The sequence below is a fragment of the Ascaphus truei genome, chromosome 5 (assembly GCF_040206685.1).
Source record: "Ascaphus truei isolate aAscTru1 chromosome 5, aAscTru1.hap1, whole genome shotgun sequence".
Taxonomy (NCBI): Eukaryota; Metazoa; Chordata; class Amphibia; order Anura; family Ascaphidae; genus Ascaphus; species Ascaphus truei.
This window is the reverse complement of record NC_134487.1, coordinates 17,000,684-17,025,938: the sequence shown is the minus strand read 5'-3', so window position 1 is coordinate 17,025,938 and position 25,255 is coordinate 17,000,684. Positions and strand designations below refer to the sequence as shown.

The window sequence follows — 25,255 nt, the reverse complement described above, 5'->3', positions numbered from 1 at the left end:
TGCATGTAAACGTCTATTAAAGTTTATACACTGTACCAGTGGCGTAACTTCCGTGTGAGAGGCCCCCCCAGGTAGTTCACTTACCTGCCCGGGCCCTCCTCCCACGGCGTCGTTGCGTCACGTGATGACACGTTGTCATGGAAGCGTGTCACTGTGACATCATGTCGTCATATGACGGCACAACGTCGGTGGAGGAGGGCCGCTGTCACGCAGGGGCCCCGCTCTCTCCCTGGCAGTCGGTTGCTGTGGGGAAAGGCGGGTGGGAGGGCCTCTGTAACCGGTTGGGCGGACATCTTGAGTCCGGGGGGAGGGTCCCGATTCCCTGTGGGCCCTTTCTCCGGGAGCCCCAGGACATGCCTGGGTAATATGTAAGCCGCTGCACTGTACGGTGGGAGGGTTTTGTCCCTTTTTTTACCAACCATAACTTATTTAATGTGTGGTTGAAACCAATCTCAGCTTCACATGGCACAGCCAGTGTAACCAGCCTCAGAGTGAAGAGACCCAAACAGGTCAAAACAGCTGTCTGTTACTGGCCATGCGCTTTGTAACCCAGACTGGCCGCCGAAAAGCTGTGTAATACGGCAGGCAGAAGCATATAGGGGTCCCTTGTTAAAATGGACATGAAGTAAAAAGTGACGTGTGCTCATTTGCATGTCATTACCCAGAATCCCTGGCTGCAGTGGATGCAAAGAGATAATGGGGTAATGCAGGGCCGCAGACCTGCCTGAGACATGTGAATGTGCCCACAACGTGGGATTTTTATTTGCTATTAAACTCCATGGAAGTTTTTGGGCGGTGCACGATCGGCACTACTACACTTTACGCCATAAACCCCAGAGTCCTTTGAAGCCTTACATGTTACTATTTAGTCCATATATACTCCCAGCCATATTTTTATGACCTGCATTAGTGCTGAGCAGAGATCAAAGTGATTTGAAAAAGTTAGTATTGTCTGGTTTAATAATAATAATAATAATAATAATAATAATAAAAAAAAAAAAAATGTAGCTGATCAGCATTAAGGCCATGTTTTTTTGTTATTTCTTTTTATTATTAATTAAGTATCAATAACTCATCAGCAAAAAAACAATTGTAAGACAGAGCAACACTTAAATAATGTATCACAGATTCCGTTTTATGAGCAGTCCTTTACCCCAGTATACTGGTGCTCGCGTATTCCTGTGCTATCTTCGCCCATCGCTGGGTGGAAATTGATGGTATATGGTATTTTGTTGCCGTGTAATCTCCCTCTGGTTTCAGGACCCCCCTGATGATGGCCTGCGCCAAGAGGAACCTGGACGTCATCAAAGACCTCATTGAGCACAGAGCCAACCCCATGCTGAGGAACAAGGACGGCTGGAACTGCTTCCACATAGCCACGCGGGAGGGCGAATCCGCCGTCATCCGGTACCTGCTCGACGTCTTCCCGGGGATCTGGAACACGGAGAGCAAGATTAAGAGAACCCCCCTGCACACCGCAGGTACTGTCCTCGCCTGCGGCAGTTTGTTAATGGCAGCCGGTGTACGAGTAGTTTAGTGGTAAGACCATTGTTTGAAGCAGGTCAGCCCTGGTGTCGGCTCTCCTTGTGACCTTAGGCACGTCACTTTGCGCCTGTGCTTAAAGGAGCAATTCAAGCGGGCTTTTTTCCCCCTCCCACATGGGTTTGAAGCAGGGGGTCTCCGGAGCTGAACCCCGTTAATTTCAACTTCGGGGACCCCCTGCTTCCCGAGATACAGACTTCCAAAGGGGGTGCCGGTATCTCAGCAAAGTTTAAAGGTCCCACGTCACATGGGCCAATAGGAAGCTGCACTGGATGATGATGTCACGACTTCCTATTGGCCCGCAGGAGCTTTAAAAATCCGCCATTACATGAACCCAGGTAGCGAGCTGGCGCGGCTACTGGAACCCACTATGGAGGCAAGTATCTGGGGAAGCAGGGGGTCCCCCGGAGCGGAAATTAATGGGGTTCAGCGCTGCAGACCCCCTGCTTCAATTGCTTCAATTGAATGGGAAAGAATAAACACAAATGGGAAAAAACTTGGATTGCCGCCTCAATGCATCAAAATTAGATTGCAAGCTCTTTTGGTTCTTGGGCCAGCAAGATTCCATTTATAGCACTGTGTGCGCTGTCAGCGCTATATAAGAAAAACAAATGTTGTCAAGTGTAGACTCAAATTCTGCAGCTTTGATGCCATACTAATAACTTTATTTCATACGGTATAGCAATTTTCTCCCAACGGGACTCAGAGCGCGTCACAATTACAGTATAGTGCGCAGTGCACAGGATTGTTACAGACGACACAGGCCCTGCCCTGCCGAGTTTACAATCTGAGGCACAGAGAGACTAAGGTGATTTGTCCAAGGCCTCAAGGAGCTAACACCGGGAATTGAACCTGCTGCTTCACACTCGGTGCTGACAGTCGGTGTCTTTACTCACGGAGCCGCTCCTTCAGCCCGCTCTGATGCTGAACATGTTCGGCTACATCAATGTTTTTCGGGGGTTCGGGGGTTTGGGGGAACATCTGTATTCATTATTTATTTTTAAGCAACGAGGTTCTGGGAAGTTCTGTGACATTACCTGATACATTTAAAAAATACCCAACCACCTACCTACTCAAGTGAGGATATTACCCCTGCTCCTCTTACTCACTTAATGTCAGCGTTATTATGGCGTTACCCTGAAATATACATGTAAAGAAATGCTTGAAAAATACCTTGCCATCGTTTTTTCTTGCAGTCTTAAAAGTTTATCGTAAAGTTTTTATTTATTTTATTTTCATTCATGGTTTTTCTATGAAATGACCGGATGTCAGGGGAGAGGAGCAGCCTTTGGTTACAGATTCTGTACCCCAAATGCTCAAAATAAAATGTATGAATGAATTCATTTAACCGAGCGGTGTACACTGTCACTGATTCAAATAAATAAAAGAATGGATGTGTAGGCGATGCTGCGTGAAGACAGGAGACTTGTTTTGGGGAAAATAACGAAGGCTTTTATTCAGCTACAGATGCAGCAACATAAAGTACAGGCTTTTATTCAGCCACAGATGCAGCAACATAAAGTACAGGCTTTTATTCAGCCACAGATGCAGCAACATAAAGTACAGGCTTTTATTCAGCCACAGATGCAGCAACATAAAGTACAGGCTTTTATTCAGCCACAGATGCAGCAACATAAAGTACAGGCTTTTATTCAGCCACAGATGCAGCAACATAAAGTACAGGCTTTTATTCAGCCACAGATGCAGCAACATAAAGTACAGGCTTTTATTCAGCCACAGATGCAGCAACATAAAGTACAGGCTTTTATTCAGCCACAGATGCAGCAACATAAAGTACAGGCTTTTCCTTGGGCCAAAGTCCAGGTCATCCAGCGGATGAAAGTCCGTGTATGTCTACATAGTTACCGGGTGTCCCTATGCATCTGGGATATGTACATGTGGCTTGCACACCCCAGTGTCTCTAGGAAGGGAGGACACACGTGTGTATGCAGACCAGGGATAGACGGAGAAATATTTCCCTTTCTTGCCTTTTAAACCCTTGCTAGAGTCACCTGGGCTCATTAGTAGTCCTGCCTTCCTGCAGCCAGGGATTAACCACTGCCTGGCCGGCACCCAGCAGCTCTGGCTGTTGTAAACAGGCTTGCCCCTGTTGCAGGATGGTTATAACAATAATTATGTTAACACAAGTCCTGAGTATCAGCTGACGGCTGCCTAAACTGGTCATGTTTTGCAACCAAGACCTGCACACTCATGGTTCCTGGGGCACCTCTCTTGAGCGACACCTGTAGTTCCGGTCTTACGTGGATCGGGCCACAGAAGTAGGAGGCAGACAATGGAACTCTTAGATTGAAACATTCCACGTGGTCAGCCAGCTGCAAATAGCAGCTCAAACTCACCAACGCCTGTTCCTGTTGCATAGACTAAACCAGGAGTGGCCAACTCCAGTCCTCAAGGGCCACCGACAGGTTAGGCTTTAAGGATGTCCCTGCTTCTGCACTGGTGGCTCAATCACTGCCTTGTTATTCGTACAGCAAATTAGTTATCCCTTATTCATATATCTTACCATTTACCCAATGTCACACTGCACTAGAATAATGTATGGTACAATCCTGTTTAACCCCTCACCCTGCATCAGTACGCAGTGCTCCATGTTCTGTGTCAGAGGACACGGGCTAAACCTGTTTACCACTCAAGCCACCAACGCAGCATTTGCACACGTGTGTTGTGTTCTTGTTGTAAACCGTGTTTCTTGTCCCCCTTCCTCTTTTAAACAGCCATGCATGGGTGCTTCGAGGTGGTGGCGGTGCTTCTAGAGAGGTAAGGTGTATCTGTCTGTGTTCAGGTCCCATGTGCAGAACTCTGCTTCCCATCCCCCTCTCCTCCCAGAGAATCTATAGGACATGAATCTACAATACCTAGTAATGGCAATCCTTCCCGTTTCTATGAGTGGGACAGTTCTGTGAGCGCAAATACCAACACACATCCCGCGGGGTCCCCCAACTTCTTTACACTTCATGCTGCTTAAAAGTCAGCCATACAACTATAATTAACCCTTCTTTATCTCTTAATTCTACTCACCCTCCTTACCTACTCTACCAAAGTATGTTAATGTTTGATATTTCATTGTTTTTGTACTGCGCTACAGAATATGTTAGCGTGTTATACAAAAATGCTAATAATAATACCCCGTATCTTCGGGACCTGCCTGTTCACCTCTATCAGTTGACACTGAATCAATAGATTGAGCAAAGTAAATGTTGACAAGCAATGACCCAAAAATGCCATATTTCTCAATGCATTTTAACAAGCGATGGAATGAAATAATTCGCTACATCTGCCACCTAATTCTTCATATTTCATTAAGAAGAGCAAACAGGACATGAAATAAATAAGATAGTCTGTGCCACTATTCAAGTATTTTACCTATAAATGCAACGTGAAGAATGGCAGACCATGTACAAAGTCTCTTAATCTGCATGGTCCCCGTGTGTTTCCTTCCCCTGCTGAAGGTGTAACTATGAGCCCGACTGCAAGGACAGCTGCGGGGTTACCCCGTTCATGGACGCCGTGCAGAATGGTCACCTCCGCATCGCCCAGCTGCTCATAGACAAGAAAAAGGTACTTCAGGCGCACGACCTTCCTCGGCGTCACAAGGTCAGAGCAGTTTGGGAGATAGAGACAATAGCCTGTAGGAATGTGCAGTAGGGGAGGTCTGAGCTGTGGGGGGGGGGGGGGGGATGTAACTTAGAGGTGATTACAAGGGGAACAGAAAAAACAACATGTATACTCAGGTTGTGCTATTCTGGCAGAGAAGGGGTTAACCTATTTGCTGCCCGAGTGGCATGCAATGCATGGCTTCTCAGTGTGAATCTTAAAGGGACCGTCCCACTTGGCAACGTGTGAAAGCACTTTCCCACGCAGCGACTGCTACACAATGTTACCCATTATGTTTTATAGGTTAAGATGTGTTTAATAGCTCGGCGAAAAACGCTGTGATAAATGCCTCAGAATGTACTGAGGAGTAATTGTAGGGATAATGCCTAACTGCGGAGGGAACAATGCAGCGATTCTAGGGCTGAGCAGGGCTGAGTTATAAAGCAGTATTTTGGGGGGGGGAGGAGGGGCTCAATGGTGGGCATTTTTAAAAAGCCCCCTACACAATGTTTTTTTTTTTTATCAATATTTGTCTAAAACAGGAAATTACTGTGTGTGATCCGGATGAAAAAGGAAATATGAAAGGAATTGGTAAATAAAAATGTATACATTTTTCGGGACACCTTTTTAAGCGTGTGTATGTGTGTATATGTATATATATATATATATATATAAAACACACAAAAAACTAAGACAATCCCCTGACAAGCACTCTAAAATATACCACAAATATAATTAAATTAAATTAAACTGATGTGTAAAGAACTGGATGCTCCTCAAGTGCAGAAGTTGAACAAGGTTTTATTTAGAACAGCAACAAACGTGAACTTGTTTAAAAAACATAAACACACAAATGGCAGCTTCTAAAGAATATGAAACAGGCACTGACTATGACTCCTAAAAAAATATATTTAATATATCAAAATTAACTAATAATCAAATAACTAGAATGTGTCCAAATTATAATATTACACAAATCTAAGTTAAAGAAAAAACACCCTTAAAGCAAAAACCCCTAGCTATACTAAAATAGTTAAAGCTACAGGCATTGGAAAAATATAACATGTAATAAACCTCGACACACAAAAGTGTGCATAGGACAAAAAACAAATTATACCAAGGGAAAAGCACAGGGGAGAAAAAAAGGGGATGTTATCAAAACTCATACCCTGGCCAGCAAATACCAAAAAGTATATATATAATAATAAGGGTCAAAAAAATACAGCATGGGAAAAGTGTGTAAAGTCTCTGGGGTCCAGGCACAAAGGTAGACAGGATGCAAGAGTATGTATCATGATATATTAAGGTGCCGACATCCTTAAATTAGCCAAGCACACAGGAGCATATGTATCGCAGGAAAACCTGACTCCTAGCCGGAGAGAAAATATTTTTATACTCAGCCGCCGTGTCGTAACAGAGGGGTCAGTTCCCGGTTCTTTCAGCTCCTCTGTGTGTTGGTATTAAAGGGTATAGATATCCACAGAGACTGCATCATGCAGTGAGAGTCCTGCTTGTAAATAATAACGTGAAAGAAGCCGCCAAAAGGAAAGCACTCGAGTGCACTCTGGACCCCAGAGACTTTACACACTTTTCCCATGCTGTATTTTTTTGACCCTTATTATTATATATATACTTTTTGGTATTTGCTGGCCAGGGTATGAGTTTTGATAACATCCCCTTTTTTTCTCCCCTGTGCTTTTCCCTTGGTATAATTTGTTTTTTGTCCTATGCACACTTTTGTGTGTCGAGGTTTATTACATGTTATATTTTTCCAATGCCTGTAGCTTTAACTATTTTAGTATAGCTAGGGGTTTTTGCTTTAAGGGTGTTTTTTCTTTAACTTAGATTTGTGTAATATTATAATTTGGACACATTCTAGTTATTTGATTATTAGTTAATTTTGATATATTAAATATATTTTTTTAGGAGTCATAGTCAGTGCCTGTTTCATATTCTTTAGAAGCTGCCATTTGTGTGTTTATGTTTTTTAAACAAGTTCACGTTTGTTGCTGTTCTAAATAAAACCTTGTTCAACTTCTGCACTTGAGGAGCATCCAGTTCTTTACACATCAGTTTAATTTAATTTAATTATATTTGTGGTATATTTTAGAGTGCTTGTCAGGGGATTGTCTTAGTTCTTTTTTGTGTGTTTTATATTATTCTTATCCCCTAGCACCAACAGTTTACCTTTTATACTTTTCTGATTTCTTTTGGGTTTTATTTTTGTTATACCCTATTAATCAGTTATATTCAGGTACTGGATTAACCACTTATTTATAGTGTGAGCAATATTCCCTTTTTGTGTGTTTGTATATATATATATATATATGCAAATATAGCTGTATGCTCATCTGCATGTCTTAGGCAGGTCTGCAACCCCGCCTTTCCCCATTATCACCCAGCATACAGCACTTCCACTGCAGCAAGGGATTCTGGGAAATGATATATTAATATTAGAGGAGCGGTGTTGCATGGAAAATGCGTTGTGTGTGTTTCCATTTCACTGTAGTTGAAGAGTTTCTGTAACCATAGTGGATATAGACAAACACACATAAGTTTCTCATCTCCTTACCCACTTTTGAGACCTCACAAGTCTCCTCTTCAAAGGAAGAAACAGTATTTGTGGGGAACTCTGATTGTGTCCCTCCCTTTTGTGTCATAGTGTGCTGAGCAGGACAGTACACAGGTAAAGTGCCGCCGGGCTCCTCTTCCGTCTGCAGGTGTGTGACAGAGAGGGCACCGCCGGCAGACTTTGGGTACAGGAAACAAATGATTGACATGCACCTTCCCCCCCGCCCCCTCTTTTCATAGTCTCCACTGAAAAGAAACCCCATTATTTTCCAGAGAAACCAAAGCCTCCAGATGTTTGCCGTGAGCTTGATTTACAAACCCATTGCATTGTTAATAAGTGCGCAGCGTCTTTTTGAGAGCTAGGTGGGACTGCCCCTTTAAAAGCTTTCACTGTCTGCAAAAGGATCGCAGCGGCAGATTCGTCGAGCGCTGGATTGTGTTAGCGCATCCGATCCGACCTTCGCGCCCATTCAAGTCAACAGGTGTGAACGCCAGATCGGTGCCACGAATACCACAAGCCGACGCGTGACCAATCTGCCACGTTGCAGTTTTTTTTACGTATTGAGTTTGTATTGTTTATTTCACTGCTTGTTATCCTGTGTGTGTTGTGTTTGTTCAGCGGTTGTTTCGCTTTTTTTGTGTCTCTGTAGGTGTCACAAGAGAGGAGAACAGGAGTAGGAAGAGCGAGAAGTAGTAAGGGGGGAGAGGAGCAGTTAGAGCAGCCGGAGGGTAGAAAGCATGATACAGTGCAGAGCGTTAGTAGCCGCCTTGCTCCTGGGAGGCGGTAGGGTCACTGCAGGCTGTGATCTCTTGTAACGATTCCACATGCAAGTTCTTCAGACCTAGTTGTACACAGGGTTTCAAGGCTACACATCTATTATGGGAGTATGTGAACGTGCCTGTAACCCTGCTCCATAACAGAGATCGAGCTCATGTTCCTGAGCTGCCAAGGGGGACAGAGATGGGCTTGCTGGGTTCACCAACTATGGCTTAGGACAGGGGTAGCCAACTCCAGTCCTCAAGGGCCACCAGCAGGTCAGGTTTTTAGGATATCCCTGCTTCAGCACAGGTGGCTCAGTTAAGCCACCTGTGCTGAAGCTGGTGAAACATACAAGAAAAAAAAATGGGGCAAGGTTGCGCAAAGGAATGAACACAAAACACAAACCAGATCTAATAAGCTTTCTCAATCTCTCCCTGCAGCTCAGTCCAAAATCTCTCCCCCAGAGAGAAAGCACAAATACACAGGAACACTTGGACCTATAGCGCATGGGAGAAAAAGAGAAAACAACACATAGTGTAATCTGTATAAAAGAACCAGCAAATCCTGCTGAAAGAATTGCACTTACAGGATAATAGCTAAAAACCAGCAATTTATCAGGTTCTTGGCTGGCTTCATTAGGATGATAACCTCTCTCCGTCCAATCAACCAACTGTATCCTCCAAGATAGGACTAGTATCCTCCAGCACAATGACCGGATCAGCTCAGAGCCCAGAGGAAAAATATAGGGAAAATACCCAATGTACGCACAAAGTACAAATATTTAATGATCGATAAAACTAAAAAAATAAGCAAAAGGATATCTCCACCGGAGTGATACACATCCGCCGACAAAGCTAAAAAGCTAGAGACCCGGGGGGGTTCGTGACCCGCACTCCCCTCGCAGTGTAGTACTGCTCACCGGCACCTTTCAGTCCAAGGCCCTTTGGAGCGACGACCCACGTTCCCCTCCGCCGGTCTGTATCCAGATCTCTTCAGCGTCACGCGAGATCCCCTCTCGTCTCGCGAGACTTCCGTACAGCACTCAGAAGCGTCCGGTCGCTCGGTGTGACCGTTCTCCAGCGTTATCCTTCCACAAAGGCAAAGGCTCCAATGAAGCCAGCCAAGAACCCCATAAATTGCTGGTTTTTAGCTATTATCCTGTAAGTGCAATTCTTTCAGCAGGATTTGCTGGTTCTTTTATACAGATTACACTATGTGTTGTTTTCTCTTTTTTTCTTTTTCTCCCATGCGCTATAGGTCCAAATGTTCCTGTGTATTTGCGCTGAAGCTGGGACTGATTGAGCCACCCGTGCTGACGCTGGGATAGCCTTAAAACCTGACCTGTTGGCGGCCCTTGAAGACTGGAGTTGGCCACTCCTGGCTTAGTAAAAACTCTGTATTATGACATTTTGGAAGCTAAATGCTTATGCTATTTTACATGTATGTAACTGTGTGGCTGATATGAGGAAGAAATGTGACATGCAGATACATCTGTGAGCGTGTTTCAGCATAGTGTACTCACAGTGACATCAGCCAACCATATATATACATGTCAACTGCTGACTATGAGACTTGAGAGGTCTTGAAAGCTTTGTGTACAACTATAACGGAAGAACGTCTGTGCTGGTCCAGTAAAAGGTTGTGTATGACCGTCTGCAATGACCTTCGCTTTTTCATAACAAGAAGCTGTGATGGGTAACTAGACTCATCTTAGGGCAGGTAATTAAAGCACCAGTTCCTCATTCTCAATATCAGAAACAACGCTATAAAATAAATCCCCTGATTGTGCTTTGCTCAATTTCTTAATTCCACATCTTTTTTTATTTTGTGCTATAAAGTTAGGATTCAGTCCCTGATACTTAGTTGTGAAAACCACAGTTTATTATTACCAACCCCTTACAATAAACCTATTTATACTCTGCTCAGTGACTCTAACCTTTCTTTATGATGTAGCACTCCTGAGATATCTTCTTGTCAGAAAAAAATGGCGGCCAGTCATCCATGGGCAACAGTGGTTTTTCTTGCCTAATTATCTCATTTTTTTAATATGATTCCCAATGAGGAATAGCAACAAAAAAAATGGGGGCTGGATATTTAAAGTGTCTCTAGAAAACAAAGCACTTGCCCCACACTACACCTTTAGTCCACATTGCCCTTCTTATGGGGGCTGCCACAGTGACACTAACAGTCGTTTTTGGGGGGTACTCGTGTAAAGATTGAAGCTATAAATGCTCGAGGGGAAAAAATGGCTAAACCAATCTGCAAAAATATTCCATTAACTGTGACTACACGCCAAACATTTGGCTGAAATGTACTTTTGGTGAGGCGAGGGGGTGTTCATCAAAGTGTGGTCGTGCCAGTCAGGGCCGCTCCGACACTCCTATTCCCAAGAGTCACCCCAATGAACGGCGAATAACTGAACACGGGGAGTCCTTCTATACAAGCTCCAAAGCTGCCGGTCAGGCCAAAAACCGCCACGCCTGTCAATGGGGGATATGTGGCAGAAATTGGCAAACATGGCATAGCCCCCTGTGCCTTGTAACGCCACTGCCGTTTCCTTCGCAGCTTAGCACATTCATGTAAAAAAAATACAACAACATGTATTAGAAATATTATATAATAGGGGTCTAGACGTCCCCAAGAAAGGTTTTCACACCAGGCTTTCTCCAAATTAGACAGCAATTGATTGGCGGGTGTGATCGGGATGGAAATGTGAATATCTGTATATAAAACACTCCTTGGTACTCTTTAGCTTGCACATATTGGCTGCGTGCAGTAGAAACACGCACAGTATTTGAATTTCAATAAATAGAAAACTTCGGTTTTACATTTCTTTAGTGTTATTCGGTTTATTTGGTCATTCTAAAATGTAAGGAGCAGAGGAAAGCACAATAAATAACGCCGCAGAATATATTGAATAAATACTTTTATTTGGGGCCAGTTAGCCATATATTAGAATATATGTCACTTAACATGCATTCATTTTCTTAATACCAATCAAGTGTGCAAAGTATTTTCCTAAAGATACACTCACGTAGTATGTGGCCTCCTTTAGGACTCCGTACTTATGTCCATCAGCTTAAAGTTGTTTTTTGTATTTGCTGCTGTAGGGCCTGGTGCTTTAACATTAGTGGGGAAGACTTGAGCAAGCAGGAAAGGATAGCAGGTGAAGGAGCACTGTACTGTAGGTTAGTGATGCAGTAACGTAGGAGTGCTCAATTCCAGTCCTCAAGCCCACCCAACAGGCCAGGTTTTCAGGATATCCAAGCTTCAGCACAGGTGGCTCAATCAGAGGCTCAGTCTTCGATTGAGCCACCTGTCATGAAGCAGGGATTGATTGAGCTACCTGTGCTGAAGCTGGGATATCCTGAAAACCTGACCTGTTTTGGGGGTGGGGGGGGGGGGGGGGGCTTGAGTATTGTAGTTGAGCCCGCATGCATTAAAGCAGCAAAAATTAAAAAATAATTCTCACCCAATATGAGGCGTAGAGTGTTTTGCCTCCAGAACGCGTCCACGCTGGTTTTTATATCCAGATGCTGCCTGATTTGGGCAAATATCACATGTATTTGGTTCTAGCATTTTTTGGGATGAACAAAAGGCCCCTATCAACTCTTTTTTTTTTGGGGGGGGGGGGCCTGGGAGGCAGCCAATAAGGAACAACACTATAACCATAACAAGGTTGTCATCTGACATTGGCTCAGTGACAGCAATGTTGATCGCTGGAAATGCTGGGACCAAGAATGTGAGGTATTTGCTGAAGCAGGAGGTACCTGGAAGTTAGACTAAGGGATGGTAAGAGATCAATTGGTTCCGGTAACGTAAATAAACATAGGCTCGGCATCACCAAACTGACATTTTTTGATCAACGTTTTGGTGTCCTCCCGGTGAAGGTGCAGAATGGTGCCGAAACGTTGATCAATTCATTTTCAATCTGCTGGCTTTGGGGCTATGTTCATTTATTTGGTTATGGACCGGCAGACTCTTTCTGTTTGGAACGCCTAGTATGGTTGTGACAATATTACCAGTGCTCCGGGGTGTCTTATTTCCGGTAATGTGATAAAATACTATATAGATGCCAGGAGCACAGATTGCTGCATTACCTTAGTGACAGAAAGGGAGGTGGGAAGTGTTGGCTTAGGTTGGGGGATTGTTGCTTAGAGGTTGTATGGATAGTGAGATATGGTTTCTCAAGCCTCAGCATCACAGACCTCGTCATCTCAGGCTTCCCCGACAAAGCATCCGATGCCGCCTGCCCGGAAGAGGAAACGGAAGTTTAGCCCGGAGGAGCTGGAGATCCTGGCAGAGGAGCTCAGCCAGAACCACAAGCTTCTCTTTGGGTCGCAGAACTCGATGGCAGCAGCCACGTGGAAGCAAGAGAAGTGGGCAGAGGTGCTGGCCCGCATCAATGCGCAGGGTGTGACCCACCGCACAGTGACAGACCTCAAGAAGCGGTGGCATGACCTGCGCAGGAAAGCCAGGACCAAGCTGGCTCAAATCCACCGGGAGACTCGGCAGACGGGAGGGGGAGGCAGAGGCGAGGCTACCGAGCTGACCAACGTGGAGGAGATGGCAGCTCGCACACTCGGGCCAGAGTTCATCCACGGAGTGGGAGGGTTCGATGCCCTGGATTCCGATGGAGATTGGGCATCCTCTGCGGAGAGCCCACTGGAAGAGGAGGATGACGAGGGGCTGCCAGAGGTTCTTTATGCCTTGGAGGAACCTGTAATCCCCAAGATGGAATTGGAGCTAGACATTCCCCAGATGCTTGAAGAGACAGACCAGGTGTCCCCAGGTTTACCGCAGGAAGTGGTTTGGCCCATCGAGTCAAAGCGAGAAGCCAATCCAAGCCTTGTCCATGAAAGCCTTGCATTAGATGGAGCTGGTGAGTTCATGACTTTTTACCTGACCTGGTGTCAGCAGTCTCTGTGAGTTATTGATCAATCTGCTAGCATTCATATAAAGGCACTATTGCACATAAACACTTTTTTTCCATTCGTTAGTGCCCCAATCTGCACTGCCGCAGTTTAATTAGCCACTCTGTCTTGTTGACTAATCTTATCCCGATTAGTAAAGCCACCTATTTATAATAAAGTCCATTACTAAAAGGTGTATGATCTGTTGTAAGTGTATTACATATAGTTCTTTTCAAGCAATAGTCCCCTAGTATTACTCTTCCTTCCCTAAAATTCCCCAAATTCACAACAGAATGGTCCCTTTCGGGCAGATTTTAAAGAAGATGGCACACTCAAAATGGTTTTATTTGGTTGTAATTAATAAAAACAATTGTAAAGGGGTCGCAAGATTAAAAACAAACCACAACCAAATCATTCTTCAGGGCAGGGAGCCAAATCAGATTTATCAGCAAGCAATCAATGCTCCGTTCATATGCAAATTACACACGGATGTATATTATCTGAACATATATGCATTGCTGTGAATGCACATTGATTTGTACCGCTCTGTACATCCTTTGTATTAGTGAGATCTCCTTTTCTGTAAGATTGCAGTTCCTATCCCAGCATACTTCTCTCTCTTGTCCTATAATTCTCACCCCGGGTACATCATTCTTATTTCTCTCCTCTTGTAGTCATACAGTATGTCTCTGCTGTTTAATTAAGTCGCAGTAGGAGAGAAACTGTACTGAAGATGCAGCTTAGCCGTATGTTTCTAAATTACTTATTTACAGTAGCAGTGAGAGCATCTGTAGGAGACAGTCTACATGCAATTTCCCCTAAAAAAAATTGATACTTTGATATGTAGTTAAAAAGACATGTCTGCTTTAATTTATAGCTGGGCAAAGACCATGTTGTAAAAAGTACTGGCAGCGTATATATTCCTGGAGTGGTCTGTGCTTTGTTTTTATTTAGCTCATGTTGCTATCCCTTTTTTTTAACATTGGGGTTTGTGTATTATTTGGAAGACACAGTGGCAACAGTTGGGGGGGGTCCATTGGAGTTCATTTCTGAGCAAATGTAGAGAAGGAGAACAATATAACTACGTAGCATCCTATCTTTATATAGTTTGTTAGCAGTAAACGCCAGCAAACTGTGTATAAAGGTAGGATGCCACATTTAATGGATGTATGCTATATAAAAGGCTTGTGCAAGCAACGCAATGCCAACATCTCAGATTTTTTGAGCGTAATGATATAACATACCTCCAATCAGATTACTCACCGCGGTGTATATATATTTTAATACAAAAGTTTAAACAAGTCTTTTTAATGTGCTTTTGTTAGGTGAAGACATCCTCCAGCGGACACGAGAAGAGGAGCTGGCCTCTTTAGGTCTACAAGTGATCTCTGTTGATAGCCCTCCACACACCAGAGCCCAAACACACACACTATCATCTCCTATTGGGAACGTCCCCAACCCCACTGTTTCACAAGGATCTCCACAGTTGACATCATACCAGCATATGATGTTGGAAACTGCCAGAGCCAACAATGCCATCTTGCGCTCCACGGCCAGAGAGCGGAATAGAAGACTGGCGTCGCTGGACAACCGTCTACAACGCCAGGAACGTACAATAAGGTCCTTAGTGAAAGTCTTAACAGGTTTAACTCGACGTACACTCCAGCATTACACAGAGATGGCCAGTTTGACTCAGGCCGTGTGCCAGTTGGCCGAATCTACCTCTGCACTGTACAGCCCAGCAGGTCCCAGCAATACCCAGCAACCACCAGTCTCCAACGCACCTCCCACTGAGGTCCCCCCAACCTCCAGCCCAACCACGCCACGCTTTGGGAGGGGAGCCCGTCTCCGAGGGAGAGGACGTGGGGCGAGAAGACGCGGTGGCAGGAGACCGGCAAATAATTAAACGGACACGCTTAAGACTGGCGATGCATCACCGCACGGTTCCCCTTCAATTCCATCTTCCTTTTTTTTTTATTCTCCGTTACCAACATCCTTCACAGTCTTCAATGTTACAAAACGATACTGTATGTCTGTCCGTTTGTTTGTTTTTTTGTACGTGCTTCTCTGATATCTTTAATTTGGTTAGTAAACATGCACTTAGTTTAATGTAGATTACTGATACGCACTATGCAAGCATGTACCTAGATTGATGATACTTACTGATATTATTTTGTTGCTATCCATTCATTTACAGGTACCTGGTATTGTACCTTTAATACTTATGTACTTAACATGTACTATTCTTTACCTTGTTCAACCGTGCATCATTTTTTTATTTACATTACTAGAAACCCAAAATCAAATGGTTAAAATGAACTAAAGTCTGGAATCTGTTTGCCACTTTGACCAAAAAACGGAAATGTACAATGTGCTGTACAGATCTCATCCTGTAGGAAAGGCGGCTCTTTTTACATACAGTATCACATAGGTCCAAATTGAGTAAATGACGTTGATGGGTTTAATTACTTAAAACGAGATGGTTAATACAAATAAGTCTAAATGTTTTTTTAAAGGTGCAGTCCGTCCTGGCTTTTAAAATAAAGTGACATGAACAAGACCGTAATAATGTATATTGCTATTTTGATTGGAAAACCCCTTTAAAGCCTCAATCCTCCTAATCGTTTTTTGTTTTTTTAGAATTGGAAGAGGGCGCTATTTATAAGTCTGTGCCCAGGACATACTTGAAAACGAGAGGTAACCCTCAATGTATTACTTCCTAGTAAAACATTTTATAAATAAATGAATTACTTTTCAACTTGGGGGACCTTCTTAACGTGGTAGTATTTTTCTTCCATTTTGTGAGATCAAAATGGCCTCCAAGTCAGCATCACTTTTGCCGGCCAATGGGAAGATACGATGCCATTGGGGCATGACATTGCGGCTTCCTATTGGATTACCCAGGTGGCCATCTTTATTTTCTACAGTTCACCAGCACATTATAAGGTAAAAATCTCTGGAACAGGGGGTGCCCAAAACTGGGTACTCAGTAGGAACCCCTGTTTCTAATTATTGGGGGGCGGGGGGAGGGATCCCTGTTTTAAAGTAACATAGCAAATGCATCAAAATTGGGCAATTTGCTCCGTAAAGAAATGTATGACACTTAATAAGCTTGCGCAGATCTCGGAGGATTGCGCACCCTGGCAGATTTATTTGACACACACGTACAGGAGAAAAGGTTGGGATATGCGCGAAGACTCTTCCCCTAACTCCCCAAAAACACTCACTTCAGCAATGGAACAAAGTGACCCAAAGTCAAATTGGCGCAATGTGTAGCTGTTTTTGGAGCAATTCTCCATCTTGCAATGCTTGATACGCAGCCACCGCACAGTCAGAGGTACCAGTCCTTTAAACACAGTGTTTGTTTGTTTATTTTTAATCGAACATCCTGATCTTTTTCTGACGTCAATATTTATGCAAAAAAATACCACCAGGTGTATCCCAAATGAAATCTCGTGCTGTTCCATACACCGACTGGTCTTGCATCCTTTGTCGTTGGTAAAACTCCGCCCTTTCATTTGCAATTGTGCTGTAATTTTGATAAGACATTGAGTTATAAAATGAATATTTCCGTGGTATGTTAAAGATGGCCGCTTCAGGGAAACTGTGCGAACTGCTTTATAACTCCGCCCCCATCGCTCTGTTACTGGAATCCCTGCACTCCTCTCTGTGCAGCGACACGTACTCTGCTGGAGAATGTGGTACAGACTGCACATGACATGGTGTTTGCCATTAGGACCTAAACATATCTTATAACGCAAAAAAATAAAAACCAAACACACAGTGCCATTTGATTGATTGTTTTCACTTTGATGAAGGTTCATTCTGCTTTTATATACAGTATGGGGCTGATGCTTTAAATGTGTGGGGGTTTTTTTTTTTGTTCAATCCCTAAAGCATGACACACACACACACACACACACACACACACACACACACACACACACACTAATATGCCACAAAAAAAATGGTGTTCATGGTGCACAGTAAAAGCAGAGAGGTATAAGTCAGAAGTAATTCACCGGAGTGATCCAATATATACCAGCACAACCCAGCAATTGAAAAAAAAAGAAGGGGTCATTTATTAGTCCATAATGCATTATGGACCAATAAATTGCCCCTTGTTTCAATTGCTGGGCTGTGCTAATATATTGGATTACTCCGATGATTTACTTCTGAGATTGTGTGTGTGTGTGTGTGTGTGTGTGTGTGTGTGTGTGTGTGTGTGTGTGTGTGTGTATATATATATATATACACACACACACACATATGAATTTTTAAATATATAAATTCATATATGTACACTTGCACACATACAGTACACACACAAAAACTGGATTTGATTAACCGACTTGGGTTTTATTGGCAACCTTAAAAATAACAACTTTCCTGCCTTACAACTGTTCCAAGGAATTAAGAATGATGACAATACTGTAGCCCAATGGAGAAGTACTTCAGTATATCATTGTACTGCAGTGCTGGGTGGGACTGCACCAACCCCCGGGTGCATTAACTGCAAACAGATTTAGAATACAGGGAAGTGATAGCAGGCACTCCAGGTCTTATGCAAACATGGCAAAAGTTTCATCTCTCTGTCTAAGGAGCCTTTCTCAAGTCTTGAGAGAGCCTCTTTGGCGAGCTAAAACATTGACCTTTTTACATTAAGACATGGAGTGCCTGCTATCGCTTTCATATAATATATATGTAGCACTGTTTCCCCCACCCCCTGGGAGATCCACTCTATTGCTACCGTGTGGTGCTGAGGCATACCTGTAGGTTCAGGAGAGCTGAGCTGATCTGCGATGATATGGAGACCAGGACAGGCTTTTGATGTCATCTGTAGTTCTTTATCTGTGGTGTTCAGCGCCTCCAGCTTCAGGGGGCTCTGATAATATCAGAGACAGTCCTCTCTGAAGCACATCTTCCATACACCACATTCACTGACTCAATCCAGGCTGGTGTATAATTAACAAAGGGCTTATTCAACAGTCACTGCATCAGATCTATACATCGGTGCAAGGGTTCAGAGGGTTCCCACCTCTGGATGGTGCTTGACCCTGATAGCATAGGGTCATCTTCCTGGGTCAGATTGTTCCCTCAGCCACGAGGCTGAGGGTGAGCATGCTCATCCCCGCCATGGGAGAGACTCACAGCTCTCTGCTTCCTCTCTCCTCCAAAGCAGGAACAGGACTCACTCTAAATTTGGCATTTCCTAATTAGGACAGAAGGGGCGGGCTCATGGTCAATACCTATTCCTGATAGGCCTACACAGGCCATGAGTCACCACCTTACTCTTGTCCATCATAGAGGAACATGGGTGTGGCACAAACCCATAGAATTAACCCCATACAGCCTGCAGCTAGCAGGACTTGCATAACAGGGTGGGGGAAGACAGGTAGAATATATATATATCTGTGTGTCACAAATCATCCTGTGTCACGGATCAGTAATAGATTAGGCCACATACTTAAAATAAATTGCCTGGACTTAATGTTAAGTAGACCACCACCAAAGTTATTGAGGACAACTGGTGATCCAGTGGAGTTTGAGAAGGTCAGGGACATATTAAATGTGCCGGGCCTTAAGTAGTTAAAGTAGAGATTGTGCTACAATATCGTTAACATTTGAAAAAGTTGACACCTATGAACAGTTGTAGGGATAGAAAGTTGGTCTTGTTAAAGTGCCAACGAAATGCGGGTCAGCAGGACAGAATTATCCGGTGCAGTTGTTACTGTTCAATTTTATTAGTAGAATAAAATAATTGTTTCAAGAAAGATTGGGGGAAAAAATCAGAAATGAATGAACTTGTCTGGTTGGTAATCTTATTTATGGTAATACCCCTTGTGGGGGCCAGAAAAGATGCATGTTTATTATTAATAAACCCTCTACTTCTGAGGTGTCTTCCCGTGTCTTGAAATGCAAAGGGAATCCGTTTGACCTCCATCCTGCAACAAAAGAATTAAGTCTCATAAATGTGATGTTTTGCTAAAAGCCATTTTTTTTTCAGCAAATAATAATATTTGAGTTCTTATGTTCAACTGTCACAGTAAATTAGTTTGCAAAAAGACAAATCTATCAAGTTTAGCCTTAGTTAAATTCAAATCGGCTGACATTCTCATCCTATATTTGTTTTTATACTGATCCAGATTAGTGCAACCGCAAAAAAAAAAAAGTGAAACATTAGCCAATTATGTCTCGTAAGCGAGACAAAAATTCCTTCCGGAGTTTAGTAATGGGAATCAGATTTCTCGCTGTGTCAACAAAAGTCATATGTTTTAACGTATTCTGCATATTCCTGCATACCTTTCCTTTATATTAAAAAAAAATGTCTGACCTTTTCTTAAAGCTATCTACTGTATCTATCATCACAGTCTCCATAGGTAATACATTCCACATCTTACTGTACAGAACCCTTTCCCTTGCTGCTGGTGAAATCCATTTTTCTCTAATCTTAAGGGATAACCCTGAATCATTTGTGCTGTCCTTGGTATAAAAGTTTCCTTGAGGTTTCCTCCAAATTTCTTTGTAATGACGTAGAAAATTGTAATCATATTTCCTATTAGACGTCTCTTTTCTAATGTAAATAAACAATCTAAATAGTTATTACTTAAAAGTCAACTCTTCCACCTCCTTTAATAATTTTGTGGCTCTTCTCGTTTTCCAGTTCCATAATGTTGTTTTTTATGGTGAGGTGACAAAATTGTACTCCATATTCAAGCTGTGCTCTTATTAGGAATGTATACAGTGCCAACATTATGCTGTCTTCCCTTCCATCGATACACTGCTTTATGCATAATATCTTAGCCTTTGCAGGTACTGCCTGAAATTGAGCACTATTGCTTGTAACACAGTGCTCACCACAAACAAGGCGTGACCGCGAGGCCGAGGTGGGGGTAGATATAAACGCCACCCACAGCCGCGAGGGCATGTCTGGAGAGTAGGATCGTCGAGGTAGCCGGGTCAGGATTGGAGAGGTAAGGATAGTCGTAATATTTGCAGAGGTCGGGGTTTGGAGAGTAGCAGATCGTTGCAGGTACTATAAGCCGTGGTCTGGATTGGAGAGTGGAGAGTAATCGAGGTACGTTGCTGAGGTCGGGGTTTGGAGAGGCACGGATCGTCGAGAGTAGCCGGGGTCAGGAGTAGAGAAGAGCAGAGTCCAATAGAAAGCCGGGGTCAGGAACAGACAGCTAGGAACAAACAAGAGCAAGACAAGACTTCAGAGGTAAGCAGCAGTGAACTCTACGCAACATAGGTTTATGCTCAGCCAATGTGCCAGTGGCACAGCTGGGCATATAAAGGAGAAGGCAACCAATGAGGTTGGAGGTGTTTCAGCAATGATGGCTGCTATTGGCCGTTCCTGGATCCAGTAGAGGTGTGGGGAGGTACTAAGTTGTTGGGCTGCTGGCGCGAGTCCCGTGCGCGCCGATTGCGCGCTGGGTCCTGATGCTGCTGCCGTGTGGGCGGAGTTGGGAAGAGAGGCACTAGACCCGGGGCGGGGTGCGCACACGTGACCCGCATGACGGCCGGTCCCTGAAGGAGAGAGCCTGGACGGCGGGGAAAGTGGGAACAGCGGGAGCGGTCGTAGGTAAGCGGGAAGGGCGGCGTGGCTCCCTGATCCTTACAGTACCCCTGGCCCCCTTCAGGTGCGACCTCCAGGCATTTCCAGGCAGGCTTGAGACGGTATCTCCGGTGAAAAGCCCAAACGAGTCTGGGGGCGTGAAGATGGTGATGAGGAACCCAGGAGCGTTCTTCATGTCAAAAACCCCTCCAATGCACCAGATACTGTATTGCTCCTCTAGAGATCCTGGAGTCCGCGATGGATTGAACTTTGTACTCCTGTTGACTCTGAACGACGAGAGGAGCTGGAGACGAGACAGGATCGGGGAAGCGAGGATTCTGGACAGCAGGTTTCAGCAAGGATCCTCAAGGATCAGGGGAGGCGTAGACTATATGCCACTGGGTTGACCTTTTCTAGGACAGGATAGGGTCCGAGAAACCTGGGTGCCAATTTTAACGTGGGGAACTTTGAGGTGGATATTTTTTGATGATAACCACACCATGTCTCCTGGGTTGTATTCTTGGATCCTGCGACGGTGGCGGTCAGCCTGCATCTTTTGCCCAGAGGTTGTCCTCCTAAGATTTGCTTGGATCCTACTCCATGAAGCCTGTAGAAGACGGATCCTGTTATCCGCTGCTGGTACCCCAGAACAGGATGTGGTGATGGGCAGAAGAGATGGGTGAAACCCATAATTAATGAAAAAGGGTGACTCCATGGTGGACTCGCTGCGCAGGTTATTGTGTGCAAATTCGGCCCAGGTGAGGAGATCAGTCCAGTCGTCCTGGGTGTCCGAGACAAAACAGCGTATGTACTGTTCCAAAGACTGGTTGGTTCGCTCTGTCTGACCGTTGGTTTGCGGGTGGTAGCACAAGGATAATTATAGAGGTATCCCCATTTGTTGAGCAAAATAATGCCAGAATTTTGAGATGAATTGAGAGCCTCGATCAGAGACGATGGCTCGTGGTACTCCATGCAGACGAAAGATCTCCTTGACAAAGGCATCAGCTAATTTGGAAGAATCGGGAAGACCTCCCAATGGGACAAAGTGTGCTTGCTTAGAGAAGCGAGCTATGACCACTAGGATGGTGTTCATCCCCTTAGATTCAGGCAATTTTACTATAAAGTCCAAGCACAAGTGGGTCCATGGGCAGTCCCGAATGGTAAGGGGACGTAGAAGACCTGGTGGTTTGCTTCTAGGAGTTTTGTTACGAGCACATGTCGAGCATGCAGCAACAAATTGTCATCTTTTTGGATGCTGGGCCACCAGAACATCCGCTCCACCAGGTCGGTGGTTCTTCTCGTACCTGGGTGTCCAGAAGGTTTAGAAGAATGACCCCATTCTAGAACCGTTCTCCGAAAAGGTGGGGAGACGAAGAGACGACCCTCCGGAACTTCAATAACACCAGAGATGTTGGATAGGTCCGTGAGAATATCATTCAAAGTGTCAAACGTGTTGGCTGAAAGTATGAACTTAGAAGGAAGTATAGTCTCCAGGCGATCTTCGGATTTGTCGTCAAGCGAAAACTGTCATGAAAGGGCACCGGCTTTGACATTCTTAGAACCGGTAAAAAGGAAATAATAAAATTGAAACAGGGGGGGAAAAGAGCGCAGCGAGCCTGGCGGGCACCTAGGCGTCGGGCGCCTTCGATATACAGCAAATTCTTCTGGTCAGTCAGTATGGTGATGGGGTGCTCAGCACCTTTTAAAATATGCCTCCATTCTTCTAGGGCTAGTTTAATGGCAAGAAGTTCCCGGTTGCCCACATCATAACTTTGCTCTGCAGGAGAAAGTTTTTTCGAAAAAAAAGCACATGGGTGAAGTCTCACTTGAGGTGTCCTTCTCTGTAATAAGATGGCTCTGGCCCCGACATCGGTTGCATTAACCTCAAGGGTGAATGGTAGTTTTGGATCCGGATGTATGAGGATAGATGCGGAGACAAAGGTGTTTTTTAATTGATCGAAAGCTTGAATGGCAGCTGATGACGAGGAGGCAGGATCTGTACTTTTCTTTGTCAACGCTGTAATGGGAGCTACCGCAGAGGAAACATTTGGAATGAACCTGCGGTAATAATTGGAGAAGCCCACTAAACGTTGCGCAGCCTTCATAATAGTAGGATGAGGCCGATCCAGTACCGCCTTCACTTTAGCTGGGTCCATGGTGAGGCCTGTGTCAGGGATGATGTACCCCAGGAATGTTGTGGATGTTTGATGAAAGTGAAATTTTTCCTACTGTAGTTTAGCAAAGAGGTGGCTCTCACGAAGACTTAGTAGTACCTGTTTGCAATGTCCGATGTGTTCTTGGACGGATTTGGAAAAAATCATTATGTCGTCTAAGTAAACGATACGAAACTGATTGAGGAGGTCCCTGAAAATCTAATCGACGAAGTTTTGAAAGACAGCAGGGGCGTTGCAGAAACCGAAGAGCATGACGAGGTATTCATAGTGACCATCACATGTGTTGAAGGCCGTTTTCCATTCGTCCCCCTGACAAATTCTCAACAAATTTTAGGTCCCACGCAAGTCCAATTTAGTGAAAATGGTAGCCCCTTGAAGGCGATCAAAGAGTTCAGAAATCAAAGGCAACGGATAGTGATTCTTAACGGTGATCTTGTTAAGACCTCTATAATCGATGCAGGGACGCAAGTTTCCGTCTTTCTTCTTTACAAAAAAGAAGCCTGCACCAGCTGGGGTAGAGGATTTCCGGATGAAGTCTTTCTGTTTCTGCAGATTGTCCTGGATATATTCCCTCATGGCCTTGGTCTCTGGAAGAGAGAGTGGATACGAAGCTCCCCTACGAGGGACAGAACCGGGAAGAAGGTCAATGGGACAATCGAAAGGACGATGGGGTGGCAGGACCTCTGATCGTGCCTTGTCGAATACATCGTGGAAATCCCCGTAAACCTCGGGTAGAGAGTCTTTCCTTACTTCAGGCGTCGAAAGGCTGCATATTTTCTTGAGGCACTGCACAGGACTTCTAACAAAACGTACTCCATATGATAGGTTCCTTACCAGTCCAATCGATACAGAGGTTGTGGCGTTGAAGCCAGGGAAGACCGAGTATCACTTCGACCGATGGCGTGTGGATGACATTTAGATGGATCAGTTCCGTAGGGTCCTCGCCTGTAAGTAAGTGGAAAAGAGTAGTTTGTAGGGAAATAAAAGCTGGCTGTAGAGGTCGACCATCAATAGCTTCTAGGCCTAAAGGATACCTTTTGCGGATGAGAGGGATGTTATTCCTTTCAGCGAAGCTTTGGTCTATGAAGTTGCCTCCTGACCCGGAATCCACAAATGCAAGAGCAGTGGTATGGAAGTTCTCACCGGTGAGCAAGACCGGGAGTAAAATCCTGGTTGGCAAGATTACTTTAGAGATAGGGAAGGTGGTGAGTGTTCCCAATGTCACTCCCCTGGACATCATTGGGAGCTGGCGTTTCCCGACTTGTGGGGACAATTGATTACCTGATGATGGGAATTGCCACAGTACAAGCAAAGACCAGCGTTGCGTCAACGTTGTTTCTCAGAGGAAGACAGTTTATTGCCGCCAAGCTGCATGGGTTCAGGAAGATCAGACTGAAGAGATTCGTCAGTATTGGTTTGAAGAGAAAGGTACATGGGAGTAAGTTGACGATGACGGGATCTCTCGGATCTCCTTTCCTGTAAGCGTTGATCTACGCAAATACATAGGGCGATCCGCTCCTCGAGGTCTGTGGGGTGTTATTGTGCGGCAAGCTCATCTTTTAGAGTCTCCGAGAGTCCTTGCCAAAAAGCAGCCGACAACACCTCATTATTCCAAGCTGTCTCCGCTGCAATAGTGCGGAAGTCCAGGTCATATCTAGCGACAGGTCGATTCCCCTGGGAAAGGTGAAAAAGAGAGGAGGCCGCAGTTACCTTGTGACCAGGTGTGTCGAAGACTCTACGAAATTCCCGGGGGAACTGTCCGATATCCTGTGTGAGGTCCCATCTTGCTCCCAGATGGGGGAAGCCCAGGCCAGAGCATCACCGGTGAGAAGTGAAATGATGTATGCCACCTTAGATCTTGGAGAGGAGAAACGAGAGGGCATGATTTCAAACAAGATAAAACATCGTGGGGATCTCCACTATAGCGGTTTGGTGCTTGAAGTCGGGGTTCAGACAAGGAAGCCGTAGACATAGCACTAGATGTAGCAACAGCAGGGACTGAAGGAATGGGGCTAGGAGAAGAGGCTAGTGAGCGGTCAGTGAGGGACTGAAGGTTACGCTGTAACAGGTCCATGCGTTGGTCGTTTTGCTCAAAGTACCTCTCTACATTTGCGAACATGCT

General features: G+C 44.6%; 1 protein-coding gene across 9 annotated transcripts in view; it reads left to right on the top strand.

Moving 5' to 3' along the window:
- The window catches only part of ANKRD16 (ankyrin repeat domain 16), a 45,950-nt gene that overhangs the window by 3,406 nt on the left and 17,289 nt on the right, over positions 1-25,255 (top strand). For 3 of the 9 annotated variants that reach the window (XM_075599389.1, XM_075599393.1, XM_075599392.1), the window contains exons 2-6: positions 1,261-1,481; positions 4,278-4,320; positions 5,013-5,157; positions 12,710-13,370; positions 14,727-16,159. In XM_075599389.1, coding sequence (XP_075455504.1) covers positions 1,261-1,481; positions 4,278-4,320; positions 5,013-5,157; positions 12,710-13,370; positions 14,727-15,307 — 1,651 coding nt within the window. In that variant the 3' untranslated portion in view covers positions 15,308-16,159. Of the gene's footprint in view, positions 1-1,260; positions 1,482-4,277; positions 4,321-5,012; positions 5,158-12,680; positions 13,371-14,726; positions 16,160-25,255 lie in introns of those variants that run through there. The other 6 variants (XM_075599390.1, XM_075599398.1, XM_075599397.1 and 3 more) reach the window with 6 other exon arrangements.